Below are 27056 nucleotides of genomic sequence, written 5' to 3'. Positions count from 1 at the left end.
CTTTAAAAATTAGAAATGTGAATATAATTAGAATTTTTTTAACTTACAAGAAATTGAACAAACGAAATGCCACTGTTGTTTTTGTTATAATTTATCATAATACATTCCAGTATGCTAGGGACTAAGAGTTCATAGAAAGTCAATCTTTAACTTGCTCTGGTTTATATTACCTTTTTCTTCTCTCTCACTCTCTTCTACTTTTTGCCTGTTACTTTAGCTCAAGTTAAGCCATGTTTCCTGTACTTCTATCCTAAAAGGTTCAAGGATTTGTTTAAAGTTCGCTTCAATTTTACAACTTGGACAATGACAACTTATGACTACTGTTCTACTTTATTCAATAGAAACCAATGGAAAATTTCAATCAATTAAGAGATCAGGTCATGATTAGAAACCTCAGTCACCATTAGAATATTAGCATATTTTCACTGACAAAAAATAAAAGCAGAAATTGTTTTCACTGGGAAAATAAACATCTCATTTTTGTGAATTGCAACCTGCAATATATTTTCTCACATTGATAATAACTAACATTTACATAGCACTTCAAGAGAATGGCAATGTTAGAGGACACAATCTGCTGTGAGATCAAGCACACATGTAGAAGAGCTAGCTTTAGAAGGGCCACCTCTTTTGGAGACTTAGGGGAAAAAAAGGAGAGAGTGGGAGTTGTCAAGATTTTGAGATTTAGAAAATGGAAAAGATAATTTACATCAATTGGCTTCAATTTTCTAAGTCACAAAGTTAACATCCTCATCTGGAGAAGGTAGGAGGGTTCAAGGCAGGGAGAAAAGCTTGAAGAGGGAAAGGAAGTTTTGAAAGAGACTCTATGGGGGATGATAGAGGCAATTACAGCCTTGTTACATCATAAATCTCTCAAAATGAAACCCAGGGAGATAAAGTAACAACTATGGGTCACAAAATTAGTTAATTTCAGAGCTATGATTTTAAATCTAGAATTATTCCAGCTAAACTAAACCATAATATACCTTCTTTTATGTATTCCATATTTATTCATTTTAGGAAAATTAATTCTGATTCTATTTTTATACTTACCCTTGAAGACTAATTTCATTTTTCTTTAGACCATGGCGATCAAAGATTTTTACTGTATGATCAGCTCTAAAAATGCAATATTAGATTTTTAAAATATAAAATGGCAGATGACTTAAATTTTTTTGTTAGTAACATGCTCACTGAACTAATAAAACTTTCCAAAGGCAAATCAAGCCAGTAAACCTATGTTTAACTTATGATTATTACTGAAGTAAAATATCCTTTGAACTACTTTTATATTCATTACTTAATGTTATATACATAAATGTCAAATAAAATAGATGACACAGACTGTAATTTTAAATATGCTGGCTACCTTACCCTGTAACTGCAATGTAATTTCCTTGTGCTTTTTGCCATTTGAACTGTATAGGAGCACCAAGCAAAGACTTTTCTAAGAGAATAAATACTTGCTGTGAGAGAAAAAAATAAAATTACAAATTATCTCTTAATAGCATAAAAACTCAGTGATATGAAAAGGTCATAAATGCACCAGACTGGATACAGGCCATGTGGCACTACAGATCTTCCAAGAAGGAGACTGCTTTCCTGACACTTTGTTTTTGCCAGATATTGGTTTGTAAATTATACTGAACATACCTGCCTAGAATAAATACTGACAGTAAAAAAAGAATTCAGAAGAATTAAGAATAATGTTTTTCATCAAACAGTCCATTTAGATTCCTTGGCCTTCCATTCTCTAGAATATTTGAAACCAAAATTATGAATAACTAAATTTACACTGGTATTTCTACAACACCATCACAAGATAAACAAGATAGGTATTATTGTGCATATTTTCTACAATCTTACATGGTAAATAGGATATACATTATTTTACATATTTTATAGGTGAGGAAACTGATACTTAAAAAAAGTCAAATGGCTTGTCAAAGTCAGACAGCTAGCTAAGTGGCAGAATGGACTCTTATGTATGTCTCAAATTACTAAAGAAGCATGGAATTGAACTGTACTAAAAACTGTACTGCAACATTAAAAACATCTAAAACCTTTGAATGTGCCAGAAAATAATTTTTGCATGAAATAAGCAATATTTCAATTTTTAAAATTCATTCTCCATTTTCCCTTTTCACTTCTTTTTTATGTTCATGATGAACTCTTAGTTGATAAATGGGAACAAAATATCAAAATAAGTAGAAACAAAATATCAATCAACATATATTTAATGGGTGGCAGTTATGTATTAGGTACTCTATAATATGATAGAAAACGTATATGTTCAGTCAATATTCACCATTTTACTCTTGTGTAGATTATGAAATGCTTGCCCTTACACCTCTCTGGTCACTTTATAACTCTGAACACAATACCTTGTCATAAAAATGACTTATCTTATTGAATGTGCTCCACTAGTTCAATTATATATATATAATATACACATATTATATATAATACATATATATGTATTATAATACAATATATAATCATTTTAGAATCCTTCATACGCTCCTACCCACACTATCCATTTTAGTCAATCTTATTCATATGTTCTTTTTGCCCCCAGAAATTTATTTTGTTCTTCCGACCTATGCTATATGCCTAAAACAAATCTTCCATAGGCTAATAACCTTCTCTCCTTATTCAAAACCCTCCTTATGTAAATTATCCCAAAGTAAATGAATTAAAATACTCAGTTTTTTCAAATGTTTGTTTAACCACTTTCTATATGCCTACCAAAAAAAGGAAATGAAAAATACGACAAAAAAATTTTAGTCATAAAAATGTTAAAAAGATGGTGTGGCATTTTATACATAATGAATGGATTGTGACATATGACATGTCACAACACCTTCAATTTAAAGTGTTCTGTATATATTCTGCATAGTGTAGAACACATTATGGGTATTAATACCAACTATGATAATGACCTACTTAATAGGGCAAAAGGAAAGGTATGGATCCTGTACAATGCCAACATTATAATAAATATATTATGGATTGCAAAATTTCATAATTTGCATTATGCTCACACTGGAAAAAAAAGAATGAAATCTAGCCACACATTGATATACAGCAATACTGCTACTGCTAATGATTCATGCATGAAAAGTAGAATTTGATGAGGTTGGAACTTGATAATATCTCAAAATGCTGACTGGTTAAAGTCAAAATGCAGGAAAACTTCCTAGGTATACAAAAATGTCTCTGTTCATTCTACTTTAAAAATAAATCTGAGGGATCTCTCAGGGAAAATACAGCTGAGGTATTATACCAATCCAGAAAAGATAAATACTATAATTAGATATTACATTGAAATTATTTTCTATCTATAATCTGACAAATTATTTATGACTATAATATTACTTTAGCACCGAAGGACAACACCTGTTTGGTAGCACTTACACTAATAATTATTATAATTATACACATTACAGAATCTGAACATAGGAAAGGGCCTCAGGGGCCATCTATCTTAGCCAAACACACAAGCTTAAAATGATCATCTAAACTTCACTCAAAGATTTTTTATGAAGGGAAACCCATCACCTCCAAGACAACCTTCCTAGCCAGCTATAGAGTTATGTATCCCTTTAACAATCCAGTAAAGTCAAACAAATGCATATAGGTAGGAAGGCAGGTACAATGACTACAATAATTTCTAAGTAGAGATAAGCATACATATTTTGAGATATTTACACAGTAACAGCCATAGTGTGTGATGACTGACTTTGATAGACTTAGCTCTTCTCAACAATGCAAGGCCCTAAAACAATTCCAAACACTCATAATAGAAAATGCCATCCACATCAAGAGAAAGAAATATGGAGCCTGAATGCAGCTAGAAGCAGATTGTTTTCTTTGTTTTGTTTTGTCTTTTTCTTTCTCATTGTTCCTCCCATTCATTCTAATTCTTTGATGCAACATGACTAATGTGAAAATGTTAAATAAGAATGTATATGTAAAGCCTGTAGTGAATTGTATGCCATTTTGGGGAGAGAGAAGAAAAGAGAGAGGGAGAAAACTTAAAACTTATGGAAGTCAATGTTGAAAATGAAAAATAAATAAATCAACTTATTATTTTAAAAATGTTTTGAGATCTTTAGCAACTGTAATGTAATATGAAAATATGGTTGTTATGGAGTATTATTGTGCTATAAGAACTGATGCAGGGAATGGTTTCGGAAAAACATGGGAAGATCCATATGAACTCATGCGATGTGAAGTGAATAGAACCAGATCATTGTACACAGTAACAGTAATATTGTAATAATAACCAACTATGAAAGACTTAGGTACTCTGATCAATACAATGAACCAAGAAAATTCCAAAGGACTCATGATGAAAAATGCTGTTCATTTCCAGAGAAAGAACTGATGAACTTTGAGCACAAACTCAAATATAACTTTCTCACTTTATTTTTCTTACATTTTTTTTGTCATATGGCTAATATGGAAATGTTTTACAAAATTTCACATGTATAATTGATATTATATTGCTTGTCTTCTCAGTGGGTGGAGGAGGGTGAAAGCGAGGGAATTTAAAACTAAATTTTTTAAAAAGAATGCTAAAAGTGATATTTTTAAAAAGAAAATATCTATAATTTCTATTGGTGACACAATCACAGAAACTGCCAAAACTACTGTGGTTTGTTGCTTACATTCATAATTGAAAGAAATGCTAAGTCTTAGTTAGAAGTTAATGAAAATATATGTACATTTTTTTTCCTGTACAAGTTCATGGATCCCCTGAAATCTATGAATGGGCTCCTTTGGGATCTATGTGCCCCAGATTTAGAACAGTGAAAGGAAGGTAGATTTCTTTAAATTATGTCTAAAGATTTGTAACTTCTACCTGCTGCTCCTAGTTCTGCCTTCTGGCACCAAGTAAAACAAGTCTAAACTCTCTTCAATGTGATAGCCTTTCAAACATTTGACATATACTAAAAAGATCTTAAGAAAATTTTATTAAATTCATAATTTCGTGGGTAATCTATTTTCAGCAATAGAAATTCAAGTACTGAAGCAATGTTGGAAATCCACAACCAAAAGTCATTCATTATGCTAGTTTTTTTTTTCCCCAATCATGGCACTAAATCTCTAACTTAGGATACAGGATCTGCCAAGTAGCTCAGAAATGTAAAATAGGATAATTTCTAACGAGTTAGATGAAAATAATTACCCATACTACGTCCAGAACATTTTGCAACAATTTTGCATAATAAAATTCACTATATACATATATAAAACATACAGACACTATATTTTATATTATAATTTAATTCCCTTTGTATCCGTTTTTTACAGAGAAATGGGTAAGAAGAATGGAAGTTCATGTTAGTTTATCCTATTCTTCCTAAGGAAAAAAATTATTACTAAGGTGATTTATTACTAATTTTTATGTTTCCAAATTTTTTCTTATAAATATGCTTAAAATGCACACTAATTGAAAGCTCAAGTTTACACTATGATAATTTTGGCAGTTTACTATTCAGAAGACTTCTAAAATCTGGCTAGTTTATAATTTGAGAATTCAAGCTTAAAATTCAAATTCTAACACACTAAAGCTTCCTTAGTTTAAAATACTGCTAGATATACTATATTTTCCTTTACTGAAGGGAAAATACATATACACTCCATATACATACATACATACATAACACTGTAATGCTTATCAGTTGTTCTGTGCCATATTTTGTTTTGAAGGTGGCTTGTGAGGTTGAAAAAAATAAAATGAAAATATAGATGCCATAAATATAGAGAAGCATAACAATAAGATACAGAATATTACTCCTCCGGAAAAAGAGACTACAGAAAAAAATATAGACATATACATACATATACACACACTCATATATAGAGAGAGATGCTAAAATGAAGGTTATAGACTAAATTTTCCCATAAAATGTAAGTGAGCAAAGTTGATTATATAAAGACTATTAATCATAAAAGAGGCTGTGCAAGGATTTTCAAAGGAATATTTTGCAATAACCTTGCTAGTCAGCATAATTAATGTAGTATAAGCAATGACTATGGTGCAGTAGAACAGTACTGGAAACGTGATTTTTAGCCCTATCTGTATTATTCCCTAGGTACGTGACTTTGAGTAAATCACTTGACCTTTCCATCTACAAAAAGTTAGATTATGTGACTTCTAAGATTTCCAAGGTCCAATATTTTATGTTTCTAAAAATAGCCACAGCTGTATGTTTAAATTGCTTCACCCAAACACGATACTATATATCAGCTCACTACATCAATAACTGAGGCCAAGGTTAAAAAAGCAAGGTCCCAAGATTAACTCAAGAACTAAGGTCTGATTAATTGCAATGACCAATCTCCAGTCCAGAGAAGAGATGGTGAAATGCACCCTTCTCCTATTGAATTGGGGAATAAGAATAAGGAATATGGCATGTGCTGTTAGGTACTATCACTGTTCCAGATGGTTTTACTTAACTCTTTCTTTGTTACAAAGGAAAATTTAATGGGATGGGAAGTAAATGTTATAAAAACAAAAACTCCCAATAAAACAAAAAGGACCGTAGAAAAAAATGTGACAGTATCATAGACATTCTAAAACCATCATACAGAATTAGTTTTATTATCTATGGTGTTAGTGTTTCCTAGGTGGCAATTTGGGTAGTTTATTGCTTTCACCACAATTTTGAAAAGTTTTCTATTTGTTTTAAATTGTCAACTGAATCCTGAATTGACTTATTCTCCTCCATTCCCTTTCTCTGTTGTCATGAATTGTATGCTTATCTCTATTTCTCTTATTTCTTTTACTTCTTTCTACCCTAAACTGGTTATAATATATATGTACTGTTGTTAAAATTATTAGAGAGTTTTATGTTATAATATCTATTTTTAAAGTTAGTGAGCATCTTATAGTATTCATCCATAAAACAAAGAAAATTTGCTTTTTGTGTGCCTTTTTTTTTTTCTATGTGCCACCCAGTAGCTATTTCCCTAGGGGGAAAAAAAGGGTTCTTACCCTTACTAATTATTTCATGTGATACAATGATACTGAGGTATTAAAAAAAAAAAAAACATACCCCTGGGTAAATCACTCTGAACTTATTTCCTCAGCTATAAAATGGGGAAGTTGAACGAGAAGAATCTGAAGGGCCATTTCAGCTCTAAGACTATGATCCAATGATAAAATGCCCACTATAAAAAAGATATTATGCTAAACCTTGAGGATATATAAAAGAATAAAAAATTAAGTCTTTGGCCTCAAAGAGCAAGCAAGCATGTAGTAAATACAAAGTACTATTGGGAGATGGGAGAATAATATTCCTTCTGATCTGGTATTTGGAGTTAGATTAAATTCCTTAGCCCATGGACTCTTAGAATTGGGTGGAGTCAGGCTCTTCAAAAGAATCAAAAGGAACTGAGATTGTACACTCTCTCCTGGCATCTAATGTCCCAGAACACAAGCAGGAACTTTAATTTTGACAATATATACCGAAGATCCATACTTGAGCTTAATATTTTAAAAATATATGGTTACTTCAAACTCAACACATCCAAAAGTGGAATCAACTCAACACCAAAACATCATCTTTCAATAATTGCATGGAGATCTCAAATATTTCAAGATCTGTATTTGCTGGACAATATAACATAAAACTCTTTAATAACTGTAAACACGGTACACATATATATTATAGTCAGTTAAGGATAGAAAGTAAAAAAATAAGAGAAATAGTAAAAAGATACAATTCACGACAACAGAGAAATGAAAAGAGGGAGATTAAATGGATTCGGGATTCAGCTGACAGTTTTGGAGTGGGCACTCATTCCATTGACACAGTTCACCACCCCTCTATAATTTAGCAAATGGCATTCGGATTTACTTTGTCCAAAAGATTCAGCACGTTGGGGCTATTTGTGAGATGAGCCTCTCTAAACTTAGCTAGGCTGGTTCTCAACACAGAAAATACTGCTCTCTCTACACTTAACAGCTCATCCATAGTTTCAAGTCACCTCCTCTGTGAACATCTCCCAAGCTACCATCCCTCACTCTTGCCTCTCAAATTCCATATTGTCTCCATGGCCATTTAAGACTGACTTAAATGAAGTGAAATTATTTTAGTGGACAGAAACAAGCCCTTAGGAATATATCATTTGGGGTAGTCATCATAATTGTGTCTCAGCAAGACAGGCAAGTGCCCGAAGAAGAGTGAAAGCTGAATCTGTTGCCAGGGAAACCAGAGTTCGAATCCTTCTTTTCTGGATGACCCTAAGAGGATAAGTTCAGAAACCTGTAGAAAAGCAACAACAACAACAAAAAAAAAAAAAAAATCGGCTGTGTGACCGTGAGCCTCCCCATCTGTAAAATAGGGATAATAACCTCCTAAGGCTGTAGTGAATAAAATAAAAGGTGTTTAAAAACCTCAAAAAGCCACCTTGGGGCTATCTACTATCATTATGTTAGTTATTTACTATTATGAGGAAGCTTGGAGCAGTGGGCTTGGAATCAGAAGACTCATCTTCCTAGGCACAAATCCGGCCTCAAATACTTACTAGCTGTGTAACCCTGGGCAAGTCACCTAACCCTGTTTGCCTCAGTTTTCTCATCTGTAAAATGAGCTGGAGAAGGAAATGGCCAACTACTCGAATATCTTGTCACGGAGGGTCAGTAACTATTTAGTCCACCTGCGATTAGCCAAGGATTCTTAAAGGAGGAGGTATTTAGAGAGGGCTGGGCACCGGCTGTATTTAACTAGGAAACATCAAATACTGTGACGGGGAGAAAACTTGAAATCGGTGAAGGAAAGAATTCACAAGTCCTGGAGGGTCCTGAGAGGGCCGCGGGTCGAGCTACGGGGTGGAGAAAAGGACGACCCTCCGAGCCCCTCCCTCCCCAACCCAGGGCTGCCAGGGAGGAGGGGCGGACGAGCCAGGCGCGGACCCAGGCTGGCCACCCGCCTCCCTCAGCAGGAGTGGACGAACGGCGGCCTCCAGCTCAGAGGGGCCGGGCTGATGGCGTGTCCCCTTCCCGCCTCCGTTTAACGGTCACCTTCATCTTGCTAGAGAAAGACACCAGCAGTCACTACTTGCGCAGAAAGCTGGAAACACTGCGCAAGTGCAGAGCTCGCGCTGCCCCCCCTCCCCAGAGCGCGCGCTTGGCCAATTTGTCAAGCCAGGCTCCTTAGCTCGCGCCCGTCCTATAGCGAGGCTTCGCTTCAATCACGTGCCATAAAGTCTCATTTCCCCGCCCCCAAGGTAGGAAGGTTGTCTGTAAGTCTTTCCTCTCCCGCTTATGTCCCTCCGCTTGAGTTAGCGAAATCTCGCGGAAACTCCCACTCTCGCTTCCGAAAAGCCCCTCCTCTTCCTGTCTGGTCTACGCGGGTTGGCTGAGCCTGAAGAATCTCCTGGGTGACGGAGAACGCGGCAGCCTCCTCGCAGGAGAAGGTATGCTTCTGCGCAGTGGCTCGTTTGGGAGGCGGCTGGAGCCTAGCGATGAAGGTAAATACCTCGAGCATCCCCGGGGGACGCAGACGGAGGCGTCCAGTCTTTTCTCACCCTGTCCACCACTCAGCTGCCCTTTCGGGTGAGGAGGCTGTGTCCTACTCCCCCACCTCGCCGGGGGGTGACGGGAAAGGGGGGAGCAGAGGGTGAGAAGCAGAGCTTAGGTTACCGAAAGGGAAGCAGAGGAGCAAAAAAAGGAGTATCCTCCTTTCCTGATTTGCAGGACTCTGGCTCTCGTACTTTCCAAAATTGAAAGCAGGGCTTGAAGAGTGAAGTGCTGAGGGTGCAAGGGAAAGAAGAGCCCTGAACATGCAGTTTCAGGACTTGAATTCTCATCCGGGCTCTGCAGCTGACTGCCTATGTGGCCGCTTCACTTCAACGGGCCTCATTTCCCTCGTCTGTCAAACGGGGGGACTAGGCATTCTTAAAGTTCCTTCCCACTCCCCTACCTTCCAACTTCCCTCTGCCTTCCTGTGCTTCTAAGTGCTGAAACGTCAGCGCTAGGTGAAGGAACCTTGGAAGTCATGGAGCGCCCTCCCCTTCGTTTATTTGATTGATGGACATCCGCAAGTGAATTATTGTCTTGAAGGTCACACTGCCTAGTGAGTTGTGCATTAACTCATCCACCCCAATGACAGAAATGTTTAAAGACTGGTCAGAGTATCACAGAGTATCCTTTACTAAAAAGAGAAGTCATTGATAAGTATCTTGAAATGAGGATAAGTTGGTGGGGTATCAAAAGGATCTAAATTGGATTCAATATCTGGCCTGCAAATTTAAGGTAATGCTTATCCCATCACCCTCACCTCTACCCCTAATGCACAGCTGTGAAAGAATATCATCAGACTGCACAATCATAAAATCCCAAATTGTTAGAGATAGAAAGGTTAGTAACTATAAGGTATCTAGATGTGTGTGAATTTTCCATTTTACAGTGCTTCCCGTGAAATTTTAAATTCTCTTAATTATCTGCTGAATTGGGGCGGCCAGGTAGCACAGCGAGTAAGAAAACCGGCCCCAGAGTCGGGATAACCTGAGATGGAATTTGGGCTCTGATACTTAGCGCCACACCCAGAAATAACTGGCCGTGTAACCTTGAGCAAGTTAGTTAACCCCAATTGCTTTTTAAAAAAATTATCTGCAGAATTGACCCAGCCACACAATCTTCTCATTCTTCCTACCTTTAAAATACATGGCATTTACATTATTTCATTTAATTTTAATAGGACAGTCATTCTCATAAAGTTCCATTATCCTCTTTGCACATACACCCCAGAATCTAAGCAGTGTTTTTGCATAAAAACCCTTATCTTCAGCCCCCAAAATAACTGATTTATTTTGTTGCTTGTCTTTGGGTTTTTGAAGAATAATTTCCTTAACCTTCTGGTAGAATCATCCAGAAAAAAACAAACAAGCCTTCTTCTATTGGAAGTCCAGAAAAAAAAAGTAGTTACTTTATTTTTGAACTATAATAAATGACTTTTTATATGTGCTTTAAAGTTTAGAAAGCACTGTATATACCCAATACACTTTAATTCTTACTATAATTCTGTGAAGTAGGTGTTAGTGGTACTAATGTCCCCATTTGACAGATAAGGAAACTGAAGCTCAGAAAGGCTGTGTGACTTAACCACGTTTTCATAGTCAGTCAGTGCCAGGGGAGCAGTCCTAGCCCAGGTGACTCCAAGTCCAGGATTCTTTTCCTGCATTGCAATGCCTCCCTAAACACCACAATAATAGAAAATTAATAATAAAAGTCAAATTTTTTGTGTTTATAAAGTCTACAGTATGTCATTTGATCTTCACAAAAAACACTATAAGATAGGTAGGCATAGATATTATTATTATCCCAGTATTAACATAAGAAAACTAAGCACAAAGATTAAATGACAAAGTTAAAAGCCCAGTAAGTAAATCTCAGGGGGAATTAGAAGCCAAATAAATGTTCTTACTCCTACTGTTTAAGTATCTTGAGCTTTAAAGAAAATTGAGAAATATTATATACATTGTATTCTTATCATAGCATACCTTATTATCATAGTATCATGTTAATGTATTTAAGGTATTCCTTTAGTATACTTTTAAGAAAGAGTAACAGATTTCCTCCTCTTCTTTTTCCATTGTTAAGTTTTGATATTTGAAAGAATGCAACATGTTGCCACAGGTCAAACCTACATGAAATCATCTTTACTAGGTTCAGGCTTTTATACCTGCTTTTTCACGTGGTAAGGTTATCGTTTGTCCATTGTGCTTAGAAATTAAGATAACTCCCTGGTACTAGAGTAAATTTACCTGGTACTGGAGTAAACTGAAGCAGGCAGTGCCTTCAAGCCTCTTGTGTCATTGCTATGTTTCAAAATGTCTGGGTGAAAGAGGAAGAAATAAGCCTTTGACAAATGGACCAGTACAGAAGGGACAAATGAAGAATTTTCAAACTGTTATATGATGAAGATAATATAACTTAAGAAAAGGAGGGAAAAGAATTTTAAAAGAATTATCACAAAAGTTTAGTTAACTTCGTAGTTGAAATTTTAAACATAACTTTAATTCAAAACTTTAACATTATAATACTAAAATTAATGATGTCAAGCAAGAGTTTAAATTTACTTAAATCCTCAAAATCTTAGAATTTCAAAACTTTACAATACATTTCAATATGTTACAAAGTCTCACTTATATTGATATTTGGGAAGTACATATACATCCAACTTAAAGTGAGACTCTTTTTTAACAAAGTTCTTTCATCCTTGTGTACCTAAGCCTACTTAGATGAAGTTCAAAGTATACCTTCCTTATACTGAATTTTACTTAATGTGTGTTCTTAGTAAGGTTATAATGCATATTTTCCAATATTGTCATCATATTGATTTAATATTTTTAATGGATTCTGAAATATACATTTTGAACATCAGAAACTAAACTTTTGTTGTATTTTTTTTCCAGAAAGTTTTTACTCTCTTAGAAAGATCTTGGCTTGGTACCCCACTACAATTCACCTGGCAGAAGACATTAGGAAACTACCTAGCTGTAACAGGGTAAGAAAACAACATTGTCAATTGTATCTGTAAGATTTAAACAGTTCTGCAATGTCATGCATTAAATTCTTCAGCCTGCTATATAAAACCTCCTATAATCTGGCTTCTATTTTTCCAGTTTTTCCTATTATTCCCCTTGTTCCATTCAGACTGAATTAGCAGCTCTTCTCAGTAGACAACGTCTCATCTTATGCCTTTGCATAAATGATCACTCATGTCTGGAAAGCACTCTATCACTTTTGTGTCCTAGAGTCTTTGCTTTCTTTCAGAGCACAAGTGCATGCCACCTACTACACAGGCCTTTCCTGCTTCTCTAGTTTTCTCCCTCTTGAAATTCCTTAGTATTATTTTGCATATACTTTTTATTTATTTAAATTCATATGTGTTGTATCCCATAATAAAATGTGAACTCCTTAAGGGAAGGAACTGTCTCATTTTTAAATATCTCATATTTTTGTGTTCTAATATTATTTTAGAGCTGATCATACTGTAAAAATCTTTGATCGTCATGGGCAAAAAAGGAGTGAAATTAATTTGCCTGGGTAAGTACAAAAAGAGATTAAAAAGGTTTTTTTAGCTTTTTTGTTCTTTTTATATGCTTAGTGTTACAACTATAATTAAATAGAATTTTATGTCTTTTATCTTCTATTTCGTAATTAAAGTATTTATTAACTGTAAATAAAGAATTAAATTTATTAACATGACAAAGTAAAGTTGTTGTGTATGTGAGTGTGTGATTATAAAAAAAAAGCATTTAAAACTGTAGAGAAAAACACTTTTCAACAAAGTGTCTCCCATCCATATATAAAATTATTCAAAATTCCTTGAAAGATAGAACAAGACTAACTGTTAGGCAACCCTCTTATCACAAACATTAGTCAAGGCATAAGATAGGGAGATACATGTTTGCCAAATGCATTGGTACAGAGTCTAAGTTGAAGAGGGCTTCCTTGTGGATAGTGAGGTCCTCCCGATAATGAAGTTTGTAAACACCACTTTACTTATTACAACATGGAAGAACCCCCCCAGAATAAATCTATGACTGTCTAAAGGCATTTGCCATAAACATCCACAAAGACTGCATAGACAAAAGGCATCTGTTGGCCAAATCAAAACTCGCATTTGAATGGAGAGCCTACAGAATGAAGCATTTATTAAATGTTTACTACATGCAAAAGCATTGTGATAATCCCTGGGGATATAAACAGTGGTAGCAGGTACCAAACTGTATCTCCAAAGGAGTAGCTTCCTAAAATGATGGCTCTGGGCACTGGGCTGGAAGCATTGCTACTCCAAAGGCTCTTGTGGTCAGGACGCAGGGCTATCTCCATCAGGGTCTGAGAGGAGATGGTGATCAAGGTGGTGGTGGTAGTAGTTTGACTTACCTGGCACTTGCTGATTCCTGTCTCTCCCTTATGGTGCCCTATTGTTTCAACTGACCCCCCTACTCTGTGAGAGAGCTCATCCATATGTTCATATATATGTGTATGTGTGTATATATTGCATAGGTAGAGACAGACAACTAGCTTGAGGAGAAGAGCAGGCTAGATTGCCTTGGAAAAATTGTAAAGTTTCAGGGGTGGCCAGGTGGCTCAGCGAGTAAGAGCACCGGCCCCAGTGTCGGGATGACCTGGGGATTGAATCCGGGCTCAGATACTTAGCACCACACCCAGAAATAACTGGCTGTGTAAACTTGAGCAAGTTACTTAACCCCAATTGCTTTAAAAAAAAAAATTGTAAAGTTTCTTTAATGAACCCAAACTTCCCATGAAAGCCTATCTTTTTAATAACAAGATTCTATAAATGTTACTATTAATACTGAAAAATATTAGGCAGAAAGACATAAAATACAACAATCTCTAGAGAGCAAAAAATCAGTATCTCACAGAGCACAACAAAGAAGCAGATAGAGGTTTAAGCAAGTCACCAGTGAGGCCCTCAGAAGAAAAACTGTAGTAGAAAATGACACCAGAAATTGTATGATTGGAAGAAAAGGTGAAGAATTACAAATGGAAACTCAGGGTGCTCCCTTAAGGTGCTTGGAAGGTCAGGAGACTCAAGGAAGGCCTCTATCACATTGTGGATCCCCTGTGGTCGACTTAAAGGACAACTCATTCAAAACGGGCAGGCATGGATGAGCTGCATGCAGTATGCATCAGCGGAGCGGAGGGAACTTTGAAATCAGTGAGATCAAAGGTCCATTTCAGTATGTATTCATAAAGAAGGAGAAATAATAAATGAGAGTATGAAGTAATAATGAGCTCAGTTCCAAGAGTCACACAACCATTCTTCTTTATTGTCACACTTCCACATGTGTTGTTCATTAATTCATCTGTTCAACAAGAATTCAAGGTGTCCTATGTGCTAGGCACTGAAGATAAAGACAAAAATGAAGCAATCCCTGTACTCAAGAACATTCTATTGGAGGGAAACAAAGCATATGCACAAGTGAAAGCAAAAATATATGCAACTTGGGGAAAAGGGCACCAGGAACTAACAACCAGGAAGGAAATGACACTGTGTAGGGGATGACACTAGAACTAAGTTTTGAAGGAAGCTGGGGATTTTGAGAGGATGAGTAGGTCATACATTCAAGGTATGACATATAGATCATATGCATAGAAATGACAAATAAATCCATGAGACCTGATGAAGTTACCAAGCGAGAAAGTAAAGTGTCTCCTTTTCATCAAGAGAAAAGAGAAGAGATCTCAGGACAGTTTGGGGGATATATCTGCATTTAGGGAGCATGACAGGCATGATGAATGATGCATCAAAGGAGACTGAGAAGCTATCAGAGCTAAGACAGCAGTCACAAAAACCTAGAGAAGAAAAAACATCCACTAGGAGAGAATGTTTCAACAATATCAAATGCCGCAGAAAACTCGATTAAGAGAAGTTCATTCAGTTTTGCAATGAACAGATCCTTGGCAACTTTAGAAGGGTATTTTTAGTTGAACAAGGTCAGAAGTCAGATTAAAAAGGGTGTTACACCTGAGTAACAGGAGAGAAAGTATAGACAAAAGTTTAGATAGCTTTTTCAAGAAGTCTGAGAAAGGAAAGACAAAGATCAGCAACTTGGGTCAAGGCACAGGCTGATAAGGGGTTTTAAGGATGAGGGAGACAACCATTTTAGTAGACAACATGGAAGGAATCAGTAGATATCAAGAGACTGAAGATTACAGAAAGAAGGATGATGGTCAAGGAGACCATCTGCTAGAGAAAACAGGAGGGGACAGAATCAAGTGTACAAGTAAAAGAGTATGAACCAAAGAGAGTAAGAGATGTTAAGGGACTAAGAGAAATGGAAGCTCACAGTGAATGGCCTCTGATTTTTCAATAAAATTGTGAAATGTGATCTATAGCCAAGGGGATACTGTGGGTAGCCCAAGGAGAGAAGAGGTATGGGACAGCTGATGAGAAGGGGAGTAGAAGAGAAAATCATTTGGGGAGGAGTGAAAAGATAGACTGGCTTGAATGAGGTTAGATAATGTGGATGTAAAGTGGACCCAACACAGTCCATATGACTTCTTACAGTTTTATTCAGCATTCTCTGGGAATGATTGGAGGAAACTGATGATAGCAGTTATCCAGGGTTGGGGCTGGCAATGCATGAGCAGCAGTAGGGCAAGGGAGTAAGATATTAGCAGAGAATCATTTACAGTCTGGTGAACTAAAAGGTTGAGTTTGGGAAAGGAAGAGAGTATAACCAGAATAGGAGTGATTGGTCATAGGATCCTAGTTTTAGAAGAGCTCTGAGAGGTTATCTAGTCCAGCCCCTTCCTTTTACAGATGAAGAAATTGAGAATTCTTAGAATCTTTTGTAGCCTTTAAAACTGCTGAAATTGTACCTTTCTTAAAATCTTTCCTGATCCCCTTCCAACTGTTGGTGTCCTCCTTACAAAATATATACATATGTGTGTATTTTGTATAATTAACTTTATTTTTTATATTTTTATTTATGTATAGGTTGTCTCCCTAATTAAAATGTAAACTCCTTTAGGGGAAGGACTACTTCAGTTTTTGTTTTTTGGTATTACCAGCCCCTAGGACATTGCCCTATAGTAAATTGTTAAAAAGCTTGTTGACTGATCCAGTGGGGAATCAATAAAAAGTATATCTTGATATATAGTTTCGCCAAATTCCTGGAAGAATTATTTTAAGGATCATAGCACAAATTTTAAGTGTTAAGAAAGTTTCTTTTTTTTTTTTTAATTTGAATATGTAGGTTTTCTTTTAGATGTTAACCAGTACTTATATATATATATATAAAATATATGTATACACATACACACATATATATGTATGTACATATACACACATATGTTAACATAGTCTTTAAAAAAGAAAATCCTGGGGTGGCTAGGTGGCGCAGTGAGTAAAGTGCCGGCCCTGGAGTCGGGAGGACCCGAGTTCGGTTCGGGCCTGAGACACTTAACACCCACATAAAAATACTAGCCGTGTAACCTTGGGCAAGTTACTTAACCCCAATTGCCCTCCAAAAGGCAAAAAAAAATCCTAAAATGACAGCTGAAAAGTCACATAAGAAAAAGGAAGATATTATAATTAGTTAAACATTAATAGGATAATTACAAGCCATAAAAGTAAAGCATAATATACAGCTAGATCTTGATTATACAAACAATAATAATTGGAAATTCCTTGAGGATAATAACTGTCTTGTTTTTGCCTTTGTATTCCCAGCACCTAAAAGCAAATGTTTATTTAACTTGTTAGAATTTTTATTTAACTTGTTAGGATAATTGAACTCTGCTCTCTCTTATGGAATAATTACATTGGAGCTTTTTTTCTCCTAAAAATAAAATGTCTTATTGGATACCAACAAACAAATAGACTTTGGGATAAAACTTTACAGATGATGCGGCTAGGTGTTGTAGTGAGTAAAGTGCCGGCTCCAGGGTAAGGAGGACCGGAGTTAGGTTCGACCTCAGACACTTAACACCCATACAAAATAACTAGCTTCGTAACCTTGGGCAAGTTACACCACAAATGCCCTCCAAGAAGCAAAAAAAAAAAAATTTTAACTTTACAGATAAGTTTATTATCATTCTCTAGTTGTGTTTATGGTTAACCATTTGTTTTTTGTTTTTAAAAAGTAACTGTGTTGCTATGGATTGGGATAAAGAGGGAGATACTCTAGCAGTGGTTTCTGAGAAATCTAGTTCCATCTATTTGTGGGATGCCAATACAAATAAAATCAGCCAGTTGGACAGTGGCATGAGGTAAGGATAACTTTTTATTCTTAAAAGCTTTACTTAAGAGTTTATGATTATTCTGATTTTAATTTTGATAGTATCATATATTTTAAGTACCCTATATGTGGATATTAACTGTATTTTCCCTAATTTTTATTTTAATGTTACTTTCTATTTTTAGTGTGCTTTTAAAAAAAAAGTAAGATATAGTCTTATAATCAGAACATTTTTCTGGCCAATGCTGTTCTTTTGTCTGTTGGTTTTGCTAAACTATTTTTCATTCCTACAGGGAAGAGTCAGTGGTGAGGGGAGAAATTAGCAAAAAATAACCATAGTCTAAGATACAAAAGATATCAATAAAAATTTTTAAGAAATATATAGCTATTCATTTATAAAATAAAAAATGTTAGTTCAAATAAAACATGTAGTACAATATTACCTAAGAGAGGCAGTGTAGCTTAGTGGATAGAGAACTGACTTTGGAGTTAGAAAAGACCTAGGTTCCAATCCCACCTCTTACACATACTGGTTGTGTGACCCTGGGCAAGTCATTTAACTTCTATCTGCCTATAAAAGTATTAAGTTGAAGAAAAAGTGGAGATCTGATATTTCCTCACCAAAAACTTCCCACACCAATGAAAGCACAGGTCCAATAAAAAAAAACACTGCAAAATCAACCAAAAAACTGAAATCCTAATAGTACTAGCTCTACAAGAATTAAGAAAAAGTATCCCCAGTCTAATATTTTTTCATTCAAGTAAATGTTGAATAATGTTTTTTAAATTATGTGAATTGTTCTCTCAATTCTTATCTTTTAAGAATTTGAGAATGAGTATTCTGTTTTAATCACTATATTACATTTGATTTATTTAGTAAGCGAAATTGTACTGAGTCTGGACTCTGAGTTGAAAGTTACCTTAGAGGTAATTTCCTAATCAGTGCAGGAATATCATCTCTGACAGAGAGCCATATACATTCTTTGTTTGGTTGCCTGGGAAACATGGTAGCAAAATCCAAATAGCAATGATTTAGAGTCAGAGGAACTGTGTTTGAATTTCCACATAGCTGTTTGCTATCTGCATGACCTTGTACAAGTCAGCTACTATCTCTTGCATCATAGTTTTCACTTTCTTAAATGTGTTGTGCATTGGATGTGCAAGCTATGTTCCAGCTCTAAATCTTACAACCTCAAGAAAAGAAAAGCTCATTAGATCCTATTAGTGCCTCCTTCACTGAAGTTCATCTCTCTACATTAAAAAAGTTCTTTCTTGGGGCAGCTATATGGCACAGTGAATAGAGCACCAGCCCTGGAGTCAGGAGGACCTGAGTTCAAATGTAGCTTCAGATGCTTGACATTTAACTCTCTATGTGACCTTGGCCAAGTCACTTAACCCCAACTTTCTTCCCCCCTCCAAAAAAAATTATTATTATTAATTACAGAACCTGAATGCATATTGAAGCAAACTATTTGTTCTCCCTCTCTTTTGTGTTTGGTTTTGTTCCTTCTTTCTCATTGTTCATTCCATTGGTTATAATCCTTCTTTACAACTTTACTAATGTTTAATGTGAAGGTATTTGTAGAACCTATATCGGATTGCATGCTGCTATGGCTGGGGAGGGGGAGAAGGAGAGGGAGGAGAAAACTTGGAACTCGAAAGCTTGTGGAACTGAATGTTGTAAACTAAAAGTAAATAAATAAATTTTTTTTAAGTTCTTGCTTATGTGGAACTAAAATCTACCTCTTTGTAACTTTTATCTATTATTTCTATTCTAGTCCAAGTCAATTTACTGTTCTTCATGATAGCATTTCAGATATCTGAGGATAGCTATCATGTCTGCCATTAGTCTTCTTTTCTCCAGTCTGTGTATTTCTGTACCTTCATGTCTCTTCTTTGACATTTCTGGGGTTATATCATGGGACTTAGAACTGGAAGCGACCTCAGAGGCCATCTGATCTAGCTTTGTCATTTTACAGATCAGGACCCTGAGGCTTAAAGAGGGCAGATGACTTGGCAAAGGTCTTATGCATAGTAACAAAAGCCAAGATTTTAACTCAGGTCTTTTGGTTCCAAATCCAGAGCTCTTCTACCCAGTCCTTCAGTTGCTGGATTTAACAGAGGCACTTCCAAAAGTATATATGTTGCAAAAACATAATGTTGTCTATGTATTTTTAACTTACTTTATCTATTTCTATCCTGTCTTCCCAGGTTAAACTCTTTTTTTTTGCTTTTTGGAAGGCAGTGGGGGTTAAGTGACTTGGCCAAGGTCACATGGCTAGTTTTTGCGTTGAGTGTCTAAGGCCGGATTTGAACTCAGGTACTCCTGACTCCAGGGCCGGTGCTCTATTCACTGTGCCACCTAGCCGCCCCCCAGGTTAAACTTTTAAAAGAACTATAAATGAGATGGAAAACTGACTTTCTTCTTCTTGGATGAAAGTACTTTTTAAAAATTAAATAGATTATCATTAAGAGAAAAAAAGGAAGAAGAGAAGCTAAGAACATAGACAATCTCCCACCTAGATTATTAATCCTTTATAGTAAAGTTGACTGTGCTAGACTCACATTTGGTTTTCAGTCATTCCACTCATGCTGCAGAACTATCTTTAATCACAAGTCATGTCAAAACATAGGTCATATCTTGGTATTACTTTCAAACCAACAAGGACAGATATTTCTTATATGAAAATGACATTAAAACTATTACCAAATAGCAGCTGCCCCCTCAAAATTGGCCACACCCTTACTATGAGATTTCTTTGAAAATATTTAAAGATATGCACCAAAAATACTTTTAATTATAGATTTTATTCATATTTTGTACAAGCCAGATTTGAAGAAAATGAAACCTATATCTAAACTAATATAATAATTTGATTGACATTTTTGTAAATGCAATTACATAGATTAAATCATAACTTTTGCTACCATTTAGAAAAATAAAATACATACATACATATAGATATAATATATATACTTCCAATTAAAACTTAAAATTATAAATATTTTATTAATCATGTTTTCTCTTCCTACTTCTAATTATTTGTAACATAGCCAGAATAGCATATGTATCTGTACAGTCTTTTGCATCACTAACTGAACCTCAGGTCAATTGTCTGGTTTTTTCCTCTTTTTTTTTAATTTATGATTCTCTTATCCTGAAGGAATAAGATACATTTTGGTAATCAGCCTTCTGAATCAGATGGATAAAATTCTTTATGAAATAATTTTTAACTTATTTAAAGATTATTACCATGAATATTCTTTATATTTATGTTTAAATATTGCAGGGATCAGATGTCTTTTCTTCTCTGGTCAAAATATGGAGCATTCTTAGCTGCTGGAACTGTTAAGGGAAATTTGCTTATATATAATCGTCAGACTTCTAGAAAGATCCCTGTCCTTGGTAAGTTGTCACTGGAAATATATTCAATCTCAGCAGAGTGCTCTATGGCATTGTAGATTTGACCTCTCCAAAGCTGCACCCCACAATATATGACTAGTGAAAATGGCCCTCTGGACCTGACTGGGACAGAGGCACAAGATCCATGTGCTCAGTGACAGCCCAGCTGACCTTTGTGCTATTCTTTACACAGTACTCTTGTCTCCTGACTCCCTGCCTTTGCGAGGCCTGTGCCCCTTGCCTAGACTGAACCTTCAAGAATCCTCGTTCTCTTTAAAATTCTACCCAACTGCCACCTACATAAAACCTTTCAAACATTCCCTCTACCATACAGAGTTCTTTGTATTTACTTTGTAGCTGCTGATACATGTACTTTTTTTCTCTTCTACCAACATAGAAACTCCTTGAGGGGCAAGGACTAATTGGGGTTTTTTTCCATCTTTATATCTTCAACATAGTTCCTGACACATAGTAGGTGCCTATTAAGTATTTATTGGTAAATTGATAACCACTTGCAAACAAAAACAGGTCTCATAGTCCTATCCTCATCTCAACTGTAACCCAAAGGAACACTAACCCTCTACTCCATAGTCACCTGGGTTATTCGTTGGGTATCCACTTTGGAAGCAACGAACAGAACCAACAATTTGGTATCCGTCTGAGTAGAATGAATAGTTCCAGACCTCTAACACTACTCAGTTCCTTATCATTTTGTGCCCTTCTTGTCCCATCTTAACCTACCATCACCATCTTGAGCTTTTAAGCTCCAGGATAACCCATTTGGAAAATGGGGAAAGGATGGTTTTCTCAGGATCTAGAATTATGTAAGCTAAGTATGGCTTATGGTCTAAAAACCAGTAAGAGCTGGCCTCCAAACCACAAAGACCTGGATTCAAATCTTGCTTGACACATACTGGCTATTTTACCTAGTATAAGTCCCTTAACCTCTCAGTGCATTAGGCATCTCACTACCACTATAAGACCTGCATTGGAAAAGGAGTTTCTTCATCTTGGAGCTCCCTATATGTAGCAGCAAGCACCCCAAGCATGTCCTCAGGGTTTGCTGCCCATACAGGTTCTTGGATCTGCTTTGTTAAAGGAAAGCAACTCAAAATGGGTTAACAAGCTTACTTTAATCGGTCAGACATATATCGTTTACCTTGTTCAGGGGAAAAGGTCAGCACCCCAAACTTCAAAGTATACAGGCAGAATTATCAAGACAGAAACAGATCAAGTAGACAGATTTCCAAACTGTCCAACCATTACATCCATACCCAGTCAACATCTGGGTTTCCACATCTGGGTTTTTCAAAGCCGAGGGGGTCCTGGACAACGGCTTCCCAGAATACAGATCAAATCACAGAACACTTCTCAAAGTGAGCCCCCAAAACAAAGCCTCACATCAGGGCTTATATAGCCTTCTCCTGGCCCAGAGAATGTAACAACCTTATTGACCCACTGGCCAATCAAAAAGTATCTACTGAAAAACAAGCCTCCCACCCCAGGCTTCAGGTGCACTTTAACCTAGGGGCAGGGAAGATCTTCCAAATTTGCATTCCCATTACACTATACCAGTGAAATCACAGGTTTCATCCCTATCCCTAACCTTATCATTAAGGTACACAGACTAAACTAGGTGATAGTAGGGGTTTCAGAGGTAGGAATAGATGTTCCTTGCTCTCAAAAAACTTGCATTGACATCTTCTGTGAATTTGCATTGCTGCGAATTTAGCTACGGGATTTCTTTCTCTTGGAAGTAAATTCATATAACAGTATACAAGTAAAATATGACCAAAAATTGAATATTATTTTGATATTAGGGTTAGACTTCATATCCATATAATAAATATTAGCATTGGCTTATTTATAATCATTAGACTTCAGAAAGAGTTCCTATTCTCAGTAACTTGTTATTGAAATGTATTAAAAGGTTGACAATATGCTTTATTTGGAAATGTTGCTATTAAGTGCCATTACAAGAATGGCAGCATACCAGTGCTGAATTAATTTCTTCTCTAGTAATCCAGTTTTCAGTGTTCTACTTAGGCTTTCAGATTTGCCATTAATTAATTGCCATTAAGGATTTTGGTTGTGTTTCATTAAAAAAAAAAATGTGTCTGGGGCGGCCAGGTGGTGCAGTAAGAGTGCCAGACCCAGAGTCGGGAGACCTAGGATCAAATCCGGGCTCAGATACTTAGCACCACACCTAGAAATAACTGGCCGTGCAACCTTGAGCAAGTTACTTAACCCCAATTGCTTTTTTAAAAAAATATGTGTCTAAGCTAAGACAGTTTGCTTTTCAGGTAAACACACTAAGCGGATCACGTGTGGCTGTTGGAGTTCAGAAAATCTACTAGCACTGGGAAGTGAAGATAAAATGATAACAGTTAGTAATCAGGAAGGTGACACCATAAGACAGGTAATGCAAATTTTTATCATCATTAAAAACTTAGTCCATATAACCAATATTTTTCATTTTTAGTCCAAAATTTTTCATTTTTCCTGTGAACCAGACTTGTTCTACTATGTGTCAGAATATTAATATTAAATTTATTTGCTGTTAAATGCATATTGAAAATACCAAAAATACTTTATTTATTAGAATTTAGTTTTTGGTACTGTACTAATTCAAATATTGTTTCCCTCTTGCTTCATCTCAGCAACATTTGTAGAGGATTGCCTTCTATATGGTTTATCCTGACAATGGATTTGGAGGACATTTGGAGGACTTGTACATGTATATACAGATTTTCTAACCTCTCCTAGTAATTTATATTCCATGATATTGGTGGGTTATATTTAGCACCATCATTTTTTCATTTTTCTGACATCTTACATCCACTAAAATTCTAGGTTTTAATTTAATTGGATTCTATGTGGGATACTATGTAGTGGGAAACAAAAATAAAAAAACCTTTCAGAATTAAATGAGTTAACCACCATTCAATAATCAAGAATTTACTTTAGGCAGAGCAATAGAAAGTGGACCTGTGATTTTGTTGATATAGAGAACTCCCAGATGAAGAAATTACTTTTATTTATACAGATATATACCTTTTCTGCTTCTTAGAATTACCTAGACCATTGAGCAACTAAGTGATTTATGAAATGAGCAAAACCAGGAGAACACTACACCTAGTGGTAGCAATACTGTAAGGAAAATCAACTGTCAAAAACGTGGCTATTCTACTCAGTACAGTGATCCAAAACAATCCCAAAAGATCCGTGATGAAAAATGTCTCCACCTCAAGAGAAAGAACTGATGAACTCTGAGTGTATACTAGAGCAGACTTTTTTCATTTTCTTTATTTTTGTTGTTGTTGTTGTTGTTTTGACAACATGGCTAAAATGGAAATACCCTTTGCATGACTTCTGATTCATAATTTTTTTCTTTTTTTTTTTAAAGCAATCAGGGTTAAGTAACTTGCTCAAGGTTATCATAATTTTTTTTAATTTTTTTTTTGCTTTTTTTTTGGAGGGGGAAGGTAGGGCAGTTGGGGTTAAGTGACTTGTCCAAGGTCACACAGCTAGTTTTTTGTGTGCTTCTCATGTATAATTGATATCATATAGCTTGCCTTCTCAATGGGTGGGCAAGGAGCTGAGAGGAGTGTAATGCCAACACAATATTCACAGTGCCAATGGTCACTGTAAATATGCTGGCGTAGTGCTCAATTGTGAGATACAACAGACTCTCCATAGAGAAGACAGAAGCAAAACATTTATTCTGACACCAGAAAACCAAATCTCAACACCAGGAAACTGAATTCATCATAGCAACATAGAAGTTGATACTCCATAACAGCACAGAGCCACAGCATCCTTTAGCCTTCCCACAAACCAACATTTACCTAAAAGCCTGTCTCCCTCAGCTGCATCCTCTCCACCTTCTGGTCTCTAACTGCCCTGATTCTCAGTTTCCTGTGGGCTCTGCTCCACCTTTCAGCAAATTCCTACTACCACAGACTCCATGTGATTATATTCAGCCTGTTAGGGGGCAGGGTATATCTTCAAAGCAGGGAAGGTCTTCAAATTCCCTTAGGCTTATTAAGGGGCAGGGAAGAGCTTTAAATTCCCTTAGGTCTATTAAGGGGCAGGGAAGATCTTTAAATTACCATTACCATTACAGGGAGAGAAAGAATTTGAAACTCAAAAACTTAAAAAAAAAATGTTAAAATAAATACATAAATAAATTTTTTAAGAGAAAGGTCAAGTAACTTGCCTAGAGTCATGTATAGCTAGAATATGTCACAGGCATTTATACCCAGATTTTCCTAACTCTGAGGCTAACTCTTTCTCAATGAAACCATTGAATCAGCAAGCATTTTACAAGGAAAATTATCTTCAAGCTAGATAGAGTAGAACAAACATGGTTAAGAGTCAAAACACAGAATACAAAAGGAAATATTAAGAGAACACTTAGCTATTTTAAATTAGTTCAGTTCTCCTGACCCAGATGAATTGTACCTTCTGAAGGTACTGAAAGAATTCATAGATATGACTACAGAATTATTGTTAGTAAACATTGATGAATCATGGAACTCAAACTCTAGAATACAGAGAGATGTCATAATTTTTTTTTAAAGCAATTGGGGTTAAGTAACTTGCTCAAGGTTACACGGCCAGTTATTTCTGGGTGTGGTGCTAAGTATCTGAGCCCAGATTCGATCCCAGGTCATCCCAACTCTGGGTCCAGTGCTCTTACTCACTGTGCTACCTGGCCACTCCGATGTCATAATTAAAAAAAAAAAAAAGGATTCCCTAAATTACAAAGCAGTAAGGATGACATCCCTTTCTAGAAACATACTAGAATGGATTATTAAAAGAATGGTTTTTGAACACATAAAAGTCAATCAGGCATCACTAGAAACTAATTTGAGTTCACTAAGAGAAGGCCTTTCCAAACTCATAAAATTTCCTTTTTTGATATTATGATCAGAGGAATTCCTTAGAAATAACAAGGGATTTGGCAATGTTTGTCATGCTATCCTTGTGGAAAAAATGAAGAAATACGGGTTAAATGATAATAGAGTTAGGTGGATTTGTAACCCCAAAAGTGTTGGTTAATTGATCAGTGTCTATCTGAAGGACATTCTTGGTGGTGGGCTTATCACTGATCCTAACTCTTCCAGAAATTAGCTGTCTCCCATCTTTCTTTCAAATTTGATAAGCCTGCCATATATCTGTATTTTTATCCAAGTTATTCAATAAATTTTTTTTAACAGAACAGGGCCAAGAATAGAGTTCTCTGGCATTCATTAGAGCAGATTGAGATTGGTCATTATTCTTTGGGCTTGATCATTCAATCAGTTATGATTCCACTTACTATGCTATCTCTCCATCTTGTGCATGAAATCTAATGAGAAATTTTCACTCAATTCAGCAAGCATTTATTGAGTGCCTGCAATGTATGTTCAAGGTACTATGCTAGGCACTGGGTATCAAGACAAAAATGAAAAATGGGCCCTATTCTCAAGGTCCCAAACTTTAGAATTCTTAGCATCTTGCTAACTGTCCTCTGGACACCTGTATATTTTAAACTACGCCACCCAGAACTGAACATAATACTCCAAATGTATTCTAACCTTTGCAGAGTACTCAGAGACTATTGCTTTTCTTTATCTGAACATGTCACTCTTTTAATGCAATCCAAATAACTGGCTTGGCCACTGTGGCAAACTTTTGAGTTATTAATTAACCCTCTAGTTTTGCATCAGCTAAAAATTGGATGAGTATTCCTTGTATATCTTCAAGTCATTAAAAAAGTGAATTGAGCCTACTCTTGAAGGGAGAAATAGAGTGTCAGAAATGAAGAGAAAAGGTTTTCTAAGCACAGAATACAAATTTGCAATGTCTTAGAGATGAGAATTATTGAGATCTGGCAGGGGGACAATAATCAGGTTGACAGGGCCAGAGCAGA

General features: G+C 35.8%; 1 protein-coding gene across 3 annotated transcripts in view; it reads left to right on the top strand.

Moving 5' to 3' along the window:
- The first annotated feature begins 9338 nt into the window (after nt 1–9338).
- Nucleotides 9339–27056, top strand: part of LOC138146446 (WD repeat-containing protein 19) — a 90686-nt gene continuing 72968 nt past the window's right edge. The window contains exons 1-6 of one of the 3 annotated variants that reach the window (XM_069068367.1): nt 9339–9486; nt 12433–12524; nt 13001–13066; nt 17642–17767; nt 21027–21142; nt 23443–23558. In XM_069068367.1, coding sequence (XP_068924468.1) covers nt 9481–9486; nt 12433–12524; nt 13001–13066; nt 17642–17767; nt 21027–21142; nt 23443–23558 — 522 coding nt within the window. In that variant the 5' untranslated portion in view covers nt 9339–9480. Of the gene's footprint in view, nt 9572–9612; nt 10271–12432; nt 12525–13000; nt 13067–17641; nt 17768–21026; nt 21143–23442; nt 23559–27056 lie in introns of those variants that run through there. The other 2 variants (XM_069068375.1, XM_069068381.1) reach the window with 2 other exon arrangements.

The sequence above is a fragment of the Petaurus breviceps genome, unplaced genomic scaffold (genome assembly GCF_028583685.1).
Source record: "Petaurus breviceps papuanus isolate PSGF00001 unplaced genomic scaffold, PetGlider_PUasm1.0 140, whole genome shotgun sequence".
Taxonomy (NCBI): Eukaryota; Metazoa; Chordata; class Mammalia; order Diprotodontia; family Petauridae; genus Petaurus; species Petaurus breviceps.
Note: the sequence above shows the minus strand (reverse complement) of the source record. Positions and strands in the feature narration are given on the sequence as shown.